The sequence below is a fragment of the Aquarana catesbeiana genome, linkage group LG04, assembly GCF_042186555.1.
Source record: "Aquarana catesbeiana isolate 2022-GZ linkage group LG04, ASM4218655v1, whole genome shotgun sequence".
Lineage (NCBI taxonomy): Eukaryota > Metazoa > Chordata > Amphibia > Anura > Ranidae > Aquarana > Aquarana catesbeiana.
In genome coordinates, this window is record NC_133327.1 from 512,806,943 (window position 1) to 512,819,651 (window position 12,709).

General features: G+C 45.8%; 2 protein-coding genes across 3 annotated transcripts in view; one reads left to right on the forward strand and one right to left on the reverse strand.

The window, feature by feature from the left end:
* Positions 1-12,709, forward strand: part of EPM2A (EPM2A glucan phosphatase, laforin) — a 410,272-nt gene that overhangs the window by 305,734 nt on the left and 91,829 nt on the right. The gene's annotated exons all lie outside the window — the stretch shown is intronic.
* Positions 10,341-11,765, reverse strand: LOC141140494 (olfactory receptor 5V1-like). Its single transcript, XM_073627741.1, has 2 exons — positions 11,742-11,765; positions 10,341-11,240 (listed from the first exon to the last, which is right to left on the reverse strand). The coding sequence occupies exons 1-2, from the start codon at positions 11,763-11,765 to the stop codon at positions 10,341-10,343; spliced, it is 924 nt and encodes a 307-aa protein (XP_073483842.1).

Here is a 12,709-nt window from a genome sequence, read left to right on the forward strand (position 1 = left end):
TGTGGTATCAAGGGGAGGGATGATTACTGGCTGGCAACCCTCCTTGATCCACGTTACAAGGGTAAGGTTGCAGACCTTATCTTGCCATTGCAGAGGGAGCAGAGGATGAAACATCTTCGGAAGGCCTTGCAGAAAGGTTTGTGCAACGCGTTTCCAGAGCCTGGGAGGTTACAATTTCCTGGTCCTTCTGGACAACGTGTTGCTGAGGCTTCGGTCAGTCACAGAAGGAGTGGTGGAGAAGGTGGCCGTCTGACCGATGTGTTCAGACAATTTTTTAGTCAGCAGCCCCAAGGTCTGATCGGTTCCAGCAACCATCGCCAGCATCTGATTCACATGGTGCAGGGTTACCTAGGGGCAAGATCAGACTTGGACACCTTTCCCACCGAAAATCCTCTGGGTTACTGAGTCTTGAGGATGGATCACTGGCCAGAGCTTGCACAGTATGCAATTGAGCTAGTGGCCTGTCCTGCATCCAGCGTTCTTTGGGAACGCACATTCAGTGCTGCTGGAGGCTTTGTAACCGATCACAGGGTGCGCCTGTCCACCAAATCGGTCGATTGGCTGACCTTCATAAAAATGAATCAGTCTTGGATCACCAGCTACCAAGCACCTGATGCTGATGTAACCGATTGATTTTTTTTTAATGTGAGATCCCTTCAAGACTGCCTATGCTGATGCTGAGTGACTATCCTGTTATGTTGAGTCACAATCCTCTTCCTCCTCAATTTTCTTGCTAATAGCTTGTAAGAACATTTTTGGTTCTGGGCACCGCCACCAGTGGCCAAGGCCCAAATTTTCAGCCCCTGTTTAACAGGGGCGTATAATTACAATTTTTAAAGCAATACTTTGCAGCAGGGCTCATTCCTGCACTCCAACTATGGCATCTGTGAGGGGTTGCAGTGTTGTGGCACCAGTGCCTAAGGCCCATTTTTTCTCCCCCTTTTCAACAGGGACATGTAATTACAATTCTTGATCTAATATTTCACAGCAGGGCCCATTCCTGCGCCCACCAAGAGTAACTGTGAGGGCTTACAGTGTTGTGGCAACACCATCACCACCACCACCACCACCAAAGGCCCAATTTTTCTGCCCCTGTTCAACAGGTGCATGCAATTACAATTCTTGATATAATATTTCACAGCAGGGCCTGTTCCAGCGCCCACCAAGAGTAACTGTGAGGACTTACAGTGTTGTGGCACCAGCACCACCACCACCAAAGGCCCAATTTTTCTACCACTTTTCAACAATGGCATGTAATTACAATTCTTGATCTAATATTTCACAGCAGGGCCTGTTCCTGCGCCCACCAATAGTAACTGTGAGGGCTTACAGTGTTGTGGCAACACCAACACCTAAGGCCCCAATTTCTGCAGAGTATATAGGGCAGGCCCCTACTTTCAAACATCCAACTTACAAATGACTCCTACTTGCAAACGGAAGGAGACAACAGGAAGTGAGATGAAATCTACCCCTAGGAAGGGAAATTCTCTCCTGTAAGAGTTAATATGGGAAAAATATCACCAATCCTTGTTTCACTAAAAACCCCAAATTTTCAAAAAACATTTGTCATTGGGACAGAAAGTGAGGTGAAATCTTCTGAAGAGGTGCACAGACAGCAAAACAAATGTTACAGGGGTGATAACCCTTCCCTATGTTTTAAAAATAGATTTCTTGGCTGGAGCTACACTTTAAAAATGTACCAGTTCAAAATTACAAACAGATTCTACTTAACAACAAACCTACAGTGCCTGTCTTGTTTGCACCGCCTGTATACTGCTGTTCAGAGTATATAGGGCCTGGGGGCCCCACACCTTTCCTTTTTTTAATTTGGGTGCGGGGTTCCCCTTAATATTCATACAAGACCCAAAGGGCCAGGTAATGGACTGGGGGGTGGTGGGTACCCATGCTGTTTGTCTCACTTATTTTCATCCATATTCCCGGGACTCGACATTACATTAAAGCCGCAAGCAGTTTTAAATGACTTTTATTCCTTTAAAAATGTCATTTTGTGCAGGGACTGTTCTAAGCACGGGACACACGCGCCACTTTACAGGCATACTATAGACACCCCCCAGTTACAATATTTAAAGGAATATTTCACTTTTTTTTTTCACTTTAAGAGTCATTAAAATCACTGCTCCCAAAAAAATATCAGTTTTTAAAACTTTTTTTTGCATTGATACATGTCCCCTGGGGCAGGACCCGGGTCCCCAAACCCTTTTTAGGACAATAACTTGCATATTAGCCTTTAAAATTAGCACTTTTGATTTTGAACATTCGAGTCCCATAGACTTTAATAGGGTTCTAAAGTTCGCGCAAACTTTCGGTCTGTTCGCAGGTTCTGGTGCAAACCGAACTGGGGGGTGTTCGGCTCATCCCTAACCAGGACCTAAGGCAAGGAAACATGTTACCATAATGAAGTCTGACTGCTCCAAATAGAGGATGGAGGTCAGGTTGCACATGGTGTCACCCTCATTCCTCTAAAATTTGCGATAAACCATCTGAATTTAACTCCATTACTTGTGTCAGACATTCTTTCTCTAACCCCACAGTTTATAATGAACAAAATCATAGTGAATACCCAACCTATCAGCAGAGACTTTCAACTGAGCTTCAAAGGACATCAAAACATTGGATTTTTAACAGTAAAATAAACAAGGCATATCAGCACTTAGCCAGAGTATTGAAAACCAAAGATGGTTAATTACACATCTGTCCTGTTGTGAAAACCTTCCATAATCTGATGTTTTAGTAATTAGGTATTTGGATGTCAAAAAGTCTGTCATCATAGGCTTTAACCTCCCTGGCGGTAATCCAGAGTGTGGCTCGGGGTTAATTTTCAGTACCAAAAGGCTAAAGGTTTAGCGTGAGCAGTGTGGGGTGTACCAACATGGCCTCTGCCACCTTCCTACTGCTGGCGTCCATCTTTCAAAATGTAACATCAAAACAGTATCACGGATGTCAGCATACTATATTTATTTATATATGCTCCCTTTATTGCTAAAATTACTGTGAAATTCAAGACGTAGCTGAGTGTAGTAAGATGTCCGCTGCCTTCTTCTGACTGCAGTTGTTCTGTCAGATTAGCAAACCTGGTAGTGGTGGACACATGCGCAGCTGACAGAATGTCACTTTCATTACCTAATCTGATGGGTCGCCGATTCTGATGGAACACCGGCCATCGGGACCCAGGGGGAGGAACCCAGAGATCAGCTGACCTGTCATGGGGGAGAAGCTGGAGGAGGTCTCCCCTGCGGTAGCTGTGACTCACAGTCTGTAGGAGACCCCATCTCTTGATCTTGGAACAGGTGACACAGATTGCCGCTGCCTAACACGTGGAGGGAGTGATGATATCCCCCAAGCTAGGAGCCCCCCTCTCCTGTCCACCTGGCTCTGTCCCCCCACCTTTCTGCACCCCCCTCTCCTGTCCACGTGGGTGCACCTTGTCAGGGCTGGGCTCAGCCCTTATTTCTCAAAGCTGGCCGCTCAGCTGTCAGCTAAATGCCAGCTCCTTTCTCTCCACAGTGACTTACCTGTTGATGATATCCTGCTCGTCAGTCCTGCCTACTTAAGCCATCCAGCCCAGATGATCTCTGCCTTTGCCTTGGTCACATCTCTAGAGGCACTCTCCTGTGTTCCTGTTAAAGACTTGCTTGGCTGATATTCCTGTTGGCTCCAGATCCTGCTTGCTGTTCTACTACGCTCATCTCTGGCTCCATGACGTTTTGGCTTGTCTGACTATCCGTTCCGGTTCCTAAACTCTGGCTATGTTTTGACTACGTTTACTCGGTTTACCTTTTTATTATTATTATTATTATTAATAAACAAGTGTGATTTAACTGTACTTCTGTCTCAGTCTGATTCATGGTTTCTGACACCCCCCCTCTCCTATCCACCTGGCTGCACCCACTCTACTGTCCACCTGGCTAAACTCCCCCTCTCCTGTCCACCTGGCTCTGTCCTCCCCCAAACCTGGCTGCAGCCCCCTCTCCTGTCCTGTGCAGCCAGGTGGACAGGAGAGGGGGGGTGCAGTCAGGTGGACAGGAGAGGGGGGGTGCAGACAGGTGTGGGGGCATAGTAGGATTGCCATCTTTTCTTCAAGCCAAACCCGAACACTTTAACGGCTCGAGGCTAATTTTTTTTAGGGGGTATGCTGTGGACTCTGGTGTAAAGGGGAACTCTGATGTAAGGGGTTTCTGCTCACCAAACCTCCCACTTACATCACAGTTCCCAGCATTTCCCCTTAAATCAGGGTTCCCAAATACCCTCTTAAATCAGAGTCCACAGGGCATCCCTTACATCTGAGTCCCTCTTACCTTACTGTATTCACTCGCTCAGAGGCAAGAGAGAGAAGGGAGGGTGGGGGGAGACTTCAGTCACAGACATTGGATGGTGAGCTCACTCACCCAAGAATGGAGGCTCGGGTATTGACACCTTTCATCCACAATGAAACTTCAGATTTCAAGCCCACACATCCCTTTCCAGAGGACCAGAACACCGGGGATTGGAGTGTGCATGGGCAGACAGAGTTGTAGGGGTGGGAGAAGGAGGAGCAGATTAAGTCCTCTCTCCTGTCTATGTATGGGAATGGGTCCCGTGCACACCCCTATGCACTCAGCGGTTGTGGTACTCGGTTACTTGGGGAGCCAGAGTCCATTATGAATATTATGTCCGGGTTTCAGGAGGTCTGAAACCCGGACACACTATTCTAAACCCGAACTGTCCGGGTGAATCCCAAATTCACCCGGACAGTGGCAACCCTAGGGCAGAGCCAGGTGGACAGGAGGGGGCTCTTACCTTGGGGGATATCATTACTCCCTCCACGTGTTAGGCAGCGGCAGTCTGTGTCACCTGTTCCAAGATCAAGAGATTGGGTCTCCTACAGGCTGTGAGTCACAGCTCATGCAGGGGAGACCTCCTCCAGCTCCTCCTCCTCCATGACAGGTCAGCTGATCTCTGGGTTCCGCCCCCGGGTCCTGATGGCCGGTGTTCCGTCAGAATCGGCGACCCGTCAGAATAGGTAACGGAAGTGACATTCCGTCAGCTGTGCATGCGTCCACCGCTACCAGGTTTGCTAATCTGACAGAACACCTGCAGTCAGAAGAAGGCAGCAGACATTTTACTACACTCAGCTATGTCTTGAATTTCACAGTAATTTTAGCAATAAAGGGAGTGTATATAAATAAATATAGTATATATGCTCACTTTATTGCTAAAATTACTGTGAAATTCAAGATGTAGCTGGGTGTAGTAAGATGTCCGCTGTTTTCTTCTGACTGCAGGTGTTCTGTCAGATTAGCAAACATGGAAGCGGTGGAATGCATGCGCAGCTGATGCAACGTCACTTCCGTTACATAATATGACGGGTCGCCGATTTTGACATAACACCGGCCATGAACTAAATAGGCAGCCTGCCGCAGAAAGGCTCGGTGAGTGGGGCGGGCTACAGGAGCACCTTAGCTTTGGGCTCCACCAGGACAAGTGGCCCGGGGGCCCTGGCCCGGCCCACTGGACAGATGCCTGGCATAGTCCCTATGGCCAGTCTGGGCCTGGTTGGATCTAGCCCCGCTCCTCCAATGGCTGCACATCGCCCTAGGAAGGGAGGCAGGCAGAGAGCTGACAGGGCTGCTGGACGCCGACACCGTTCAGATCCCAGGGACAGAGGAGGAGAGGAGGCCGATTGAGTGACTGCAAATCTCTCCCTCTTCCTCAGTGTGTGATCACGGCTGCAGAGCCCTTGCTGTTCACTAGGGGGCAGTGCACCCTAGCCGGCTGCCTAGGTTGCTTAGTGATAGCGCTGGCCCTGCACATCATTGAGTGCTTATCAGTACCCTATAGTGCACATTAGTGCCATCAGTGGGTGCTTATCAGTGCCCTACAGTTCAATCACTGAGTGCTCATCAGTGCTACTAAAGTGATCATCAGTGCCACTATAGTGATCATCAGTGCCACTACAGTGCCCTATTAGTGCTCATCAGTGCCACTGCAGTGCCCTATCAGTGCTCATCAGTGCCACCCTATCAGTGGATCCTCATCAGTGCCCGTCAATGCTGTAAAGAATGCGTAAAAAAAATGTGTTTTCATTTTCTTTCCACATTTTCCATAAACCTGTGGGAAAAAAATGACATGTTCAAAAGACTCATTATGCTTCATAGAATATACGTTGGGGTGTTTACTTTCCAAAATGGGGTCATTTTGTGGGTGTTTCCATTGTCCTGGTGCTCCAGGGCCTTCAAAAGTTTAATAGGTTGTCAAGAAGTTAGATGAGTAATTTATGTCCCTAGAACACCTGATGGTGCTCCTTGCATGTTGGGCCTCTGTATGTGGCCAGGCTGTGAAAGTCTCACACATGTGGTATCGCCATACTCAGGAGGAGTAGCAGAATGTATTTTGGGGTGTAGTTGCAACTATGCATATGCCATGTGAGAGAAATAACCTGTTAATATGACAATTTTGTGGAAAATAAAACATTTCAAGCTGGCTTGCATTTTTTTTTTTTGATACCCGAAAGAGAAAGGCTGAGACTTCTCCAATAAAATTCCCCTACCTGCAAGCTCAGCATACATCGCTAGCATGGTCCCTGTGTGCAGGGATGGCTGACTACTGTGCATGCGCAGAAATTACATCATTCGGTCAAACAGCAAACCCCTCCGGAGGACAGTCAGGACATGAAAACCCCGCACTTACCCCATCTAGGAAGCGGGTGGGCAGCGTGTCCGGAAGCTTTTTTTCCTACTCCTGTGGTGTGGATCATGGGTCCACACTTTTGTCATGTTATAATCAAAAACATAAATGTATTTTATTGGGATTTTATGTGATAGACCAACACAAAGTGGTACATAATTGTGAAGTGGAAGGAAAATGATAAATAGTTTTCAACATTTTTTCCAAAGAAAAAAACTAAACTAAACGTGTGGCATGCATTTGTATTCAGCTCCCCTAAGTCAATACTTTGTAGAACCACCTTTCTCTGCAATTACAGCTGCAAATCTTTTTGAGGATTCTTCTTTGCAAAATAGCTCAAGATCTGTCAGATTGGATGGAGAGCATCTGTGAACAGCAATTTCAAGTCTTGCCACAGATTCTCAATTGGATTTAGGTCTGGACTCCAGTCTGGACTTTGACTGGACCATTCTAACACATTCAATTGTAGCTCTGGCTACAGCCCGTTGACAGCTGATGACTCATGGATGCAGCGGCCAGCTTCCCAGCCCACCCCTTTACAACTCACTATTCGCTGTGCCCTGACTTATCAAAGCTTCAGGGCTGGTGCTCACCAAACAGGTGAACGGGTGATGTTTGGGCTGAACTTTTGCTCGGCTGGAACTGTTCGCCCAACTCTATTTACAATGTTGGGCTGTGATGCAGTAGAACTCTGATTGGCTCAACCCTCCCACAGGGTGTGTTCTGCTGTAAAGAAAATTACAGAAAAAAATGCAAGTACCAAGTGCAATGGGGATCAGGGAGAATTTTTTTCCCCTGCTGTAGCAAATTGGAGCATGCTTTGCTGGGGTTTTTTTGCCTTCCTCTGGATCAACTGTGAGTGAAGGATTGTGTATATGGGATTGTATTTTTTTTTTTTTTTGATTGAACTAGATGGACATTTTCAACCTGACTAACTATGTAACTATGTATGTAGGTAACCACAGTAAGGGCAGCTCCAACTACTCATCCAACCAGCAATAAGTTATGAGCACAAAACAACAAATAAAAGAGCGCTCCCAGCCCTGTGGTAGTCAACAGAGCCACAAGCCCAGGAATAGGTCAAATCTAAATTCACTTTAACATAATGTTAATAAGCATAGGAGTGCCCAGACTGCTACATCTCCAAACCAGTGGAGAGGAGAAACACGTGATCCCAAAAGCTGAAGGATGACAAATGATCCTGGACCTAAGAACAGGTTACACTGCCCAGGAGCCTCAGGACAATGGAAAAGTGTGTGCATTACAGCCGATGAGGTCACTGAGATGGCACGCGCAGCAGAAAGTCACGTGTCCTGGAACCGGATGTGATGTCATACATCTGGCAGAAGAGCGCTAGAACGTTGGCTGGTGAGGGCAAACTGGAAATCTTGGACAGCACTTAAACCATGTCAAACTAAAGGAGATAATGCCATCACTATGATAACATGTTTCGAGGGGCTTGCACTGTACATAAACATCTGGGTGGACTTTTCACCCTTCTGAGTGGATGTTCAGGAACGTCCCTCAGAACAAGTGCCCACAGTGTGGCCCCAAGGCCACGCTGCAGTGTGATCCTGTGAAGGCTGTGATCACAGGACACAACCAAGACAGGATCGAGATATGGACGCTGTGATTGGCCCTCCCGATCACGTGGCGGCTGTGTCCAATCCAAGACTTCACAGTGTAAACAGAGACACGTGTCTCTGTGTCAGTTCTCCCCACTGAGCTCAAGGAGAGCTCAGTGCGAGTGGAGGGGGAGGGGGAGCGGGAGAGTATGCAAGGTATGTGATAGTTCTGTGTATAAGGATGATTTTACACACAGAGCTGTCACAGATCCCCCTACACACAATACACTAAGCACCACCGTTCCTTTCCTCATACACATCTCTCACAGTGCCCCATAAACATCTGTATCAGTGCACAAAACATCTGTCAGTGTCCTTATCACATCTGTACCAGTGGACAAAACATCTGTCAGTGTCCCATCACATCTGTACCAGTGCACAAAACATCTGTAATAGTGTAATAGTGTACCATTGTGACATCAACATCTGTCAGTGTCCGCCGGTGGCCCATCAACATATGTCAGTGTACAAGTGCACAAAAATGTCTGTCAGTGTCCCACCAATAAAAAAAACATTTAAAATACTCCATTCCCCCCCATGTTCGCGTGCAAAGGTGTGCGCACACATTGATCCCATACGTAAACAGCGATAGCTCCACACATGTGAGGTATCGCCACGAACGTCAGAGCGAGAGCAATAATTCTAGCACAGATCTCCTGTGTAAAGCTAAACTGGTAACCATTAAAGGCTTATAAAGTGTCATTTCACAAGCGTGCTCAATTTTAAAGTGTGATAAGTTTGGTAACTATTTACCCAGTGCAGCACCATATTTAACTAAATAGGTAAACCAACCAGGTAAACCGATCTGTCATCCACTATAATAAAAAAAAAAGTGAACTAATCCTTTAACCTCTTTACTACCACTCCATAGCAGATTTACTGCTACAAGGCGGCCTCTCTGTGCAGAATCACCTATATATACGTGATTCTGCATTTCTGGGTTTTGGGCGCGAGCATGCGCTGCCGGCGGCTCACTCCCACTGCGGGAGCCGTGGACCCAATATATGCTGCAGATCGTTCAGTACTCTGACAGAATGACAGTCTGCCTATGTAAAAAAGGCAGACTGTCATTATGTGAGTACAGAAGACATGGATCCTGTGTTCCTGTGAAGCAGAAACAACGATCTGTGTCTTCCAGTAGTAAAAGCACCTCCCCCACAGTTAGTAAACACTCCCTAGGCACACATTTAACCTTTTGATCGCCCCTGCTATTAACCTCTGACCTGGCAGTGTCATTAATACAGTGACAGTGTATATTTTTTAGCACTGATCACTGTATTAGTGTTACTGGTCTGCCGCCATTACTAGGATTTTTTTTTTTTTAAATAATAACTACAAGTATCCCATAGTTTGTAGACACTATGGGGAGATTTAATAAAGCTGGAGAGTGCAAAATCTGGTGCAGCTCTGCACAGAAACCAATCAGCTTCCAGGTTTTATTGTCAAAGCTTAATTGAACAAGCTGAAGTTAGAAGCTGATTGGCTGCCATGCACAGCTGCACCAGATTCTGAGTGCTCCAATTTTAGTAAATTCCCCCTATAACTTTTGCACAAACCAATCAATATATGCGTATGTGATTTATTTTACCAAAAATATGTAGTAGAATACATATTGATCTTAATTGATGAAGAAATTAGATTTTTTTTTTAATTCTATTGGATGTGTTTTAGAGCAGAAAGTAAAAAATATATATTTTTTTCCAAACGTGTCAGTCGTTCTTTGTTCCTAGCACAAAAAATTAAAACTGCAGAGGTGATCAAATACCACCAAAAGAAAGCTCTATTTGTGGGAAAAAAACAACATCAATTTTATTTGGTTACAGTGTTAATTGTCATTTAAAGCAACGCAGTGCTGTATCGCAAAAAATGTCCTGGTCAGAAAGGGGGGTAAACCTTCCGGAGCTGAAGTGGTTAAGGATGATACAGACTGCAGAAATATTTAATTGTTGTTTATGCAATGATGTCATGTAATGCAAATTATTTTGTTTTACATATTTTTTCAATTTTTATGTATGTTCTTTTAACTGTGTTTTAGACATCCTTATTCCTTATACTGTAGACCATGGTGTTCAGCATTGGCGTTACTACCGTATATACAATTGACAGAGTTTTGTCTATTGCAGGAGAGTATATAGAACGGGGTCTCAGATATATAAAAAGAAGGGTTCCATAGTAGAGAACCACCATAGTTAGGTGGGAACCACATGTGGAGAAAGCTTTACATCTTCCTTGTGAGGAACGGATCTTCAAGATGGTGGAAATTATTTGGACATATGAGATAAGAGTCAGGCAGAACGAAGATATGCCAAGGATTCCTGCGGAGATGTACATGCCTATCTCATTAAGTGAAGTGTCTCTGCAGGACATTCGTAAAAAAGGTGGTACCTCACAGAAGAAGTGGTTGACGTGGTGGGACTTGCAGTAGGGGAGTTGGAAGGTGAGGACAACATGAATGGCAGAGTTCAGAAAGCAAATACTCCATGACCCTGCTTCTAATCTAACACACAACATCTTATTCATTATGGTGCTGTAGTGCAATGGTCTACAGATGGCAGCAAACCTGTCATATGCCATGAAAGCTAGAATTATACACTCTGTTCCTCCTAAACCCAAATGAAAGAACATTTGCACTGCACATTCCAACAAGGAGATGCTTCTGTCCTTGACCAAAGTGTTTATGATAATTAGGGAAACAATAGTGGACGAGAAACCAATGTCAATAATGGAGAGGTTGCTTAGGAAAAAGTACATGGGGGTCTGTAGCTTGTGGTTGATCCTCACCACAATGAACAGTAGAAGGTTTCCTGACAATGTGATTATGTACATCACCGAAAACACAAGGACATAGATTCCCTTGAGAGATAAGATGTTAGATAGGCCAAGGAGGATGAAGTTTCCTGTAGAGGTTTGGTTGACTTCTTCCATAACATTCTAAGAGAAGAAACAGATTAAGAATTCAAATGCATTTATATTTAAAGGGCCAATCCACCCAAAAGTGATATTTTGGTTATCAATGGAGTTCATCAACCCCTGGCATCTTGTACTGTATCATGGGCGTCTGCAGGAGGGGGCAAGGGGGGTCAAGTGCCCCCCCGAAGCAGGTGCACTGCACCGAGGCGCCGCGATCTGAGGCAGAGGAGGGGAGCTAAAGCTGTCAGTGCTGCCCGGCTCCTATCACAGGATTTGCACACACAGATCCTTTCAGTCTCTGGGAGCTTAAGGCAGCTGTGTGGGAAGGGGCGCTGATGTTATCCCCTTCAGCAGGAGCCCAGGAGCAATAAGATCTACCATGCTGCTAAAATGAGGTCAGTAAACGGGGGATTGTGCAGAAACTGGCCTTTGGGGGTGAAATGATTGTACTGGGGGGCAGGCTGCTACTTCCCCCCACGTCATATGCAGTGCAGTGACCATCATGTGATGTATTGTGCCCACCATATCATGTCCTGTGCTTACCATGTATTTACGGAGTGATATGCCCTCTGTGTAATGTGCTGTGCCCAACATGTCATCTGCTGTGCTGTACAGTGCCCACCATGTAATGCGGAGTAGTGTGCCCTCTCTGTAATATGCTGTGCCCACCATGTCATGTGCTGTGCCTTAAAGTGCCCACCATGTAATGCGGAGTAGTGTGCCCTCTGTGTAATGTGCTGTGCCCACCATGTCATGTGGAGTGGTGCACCATATGTAAAGTGGTGTGCTGTGCCCACATGAGGTGTGGTGTGCCCACTCTGTAATGTACAGTGCCCACCGTGTAATATCCTATGCCCACCATGTAATGCGGAGTGGTGAAAAAAAAGGTAAGAGTAAGAAGACTAAGTAAAGAGGGGTCTATTCTATGGGGGACCTGCCCTGCTCTAAAGGGGATCTATATGGGGAACCCTGGCCATCGCTTTATGCGATAATGAATCATTAAGCCCCTCCCCTTCATGGCATTGTCAAAAAGGGGCAGAGAATGGGTGACCTTAAAATGATGCCCCCCCTGAAAAAAGTTCTGCGGACGCCCATGTACTGTATGTCTTTAAAACTTCAACTCTGTTCTTGTACACCTTGTTAGTTTAAATTATTCCTGCCGACCAAAGATCAATTAGTTAATTAAGTTTGCCCTTTTTTAATTTTTGTATGTTTTTACTTGATAACCTATTTGTTTGAGTATAGGCCTACTGTATGTTTATTCCAGTGTTTAAGTTAATTTACTACCATTCCACATCTTATGGTGGGTTTCTGGTCTCTGCTTCTCCTTCGTTTCTGCCCCCCTTTTTCCCCCTTCCTCCTTTTCCTTTCTTCCCCTGTCTCCCCTTTTCTCCCCCTTTCTTCCCTCCCAGCCTCTCTTTTGTTTCCTCCTTTTTCTTCCTTTTCCTTCTCCCACACCTATCCATCTATTGACTTCACACTCCCGGGTG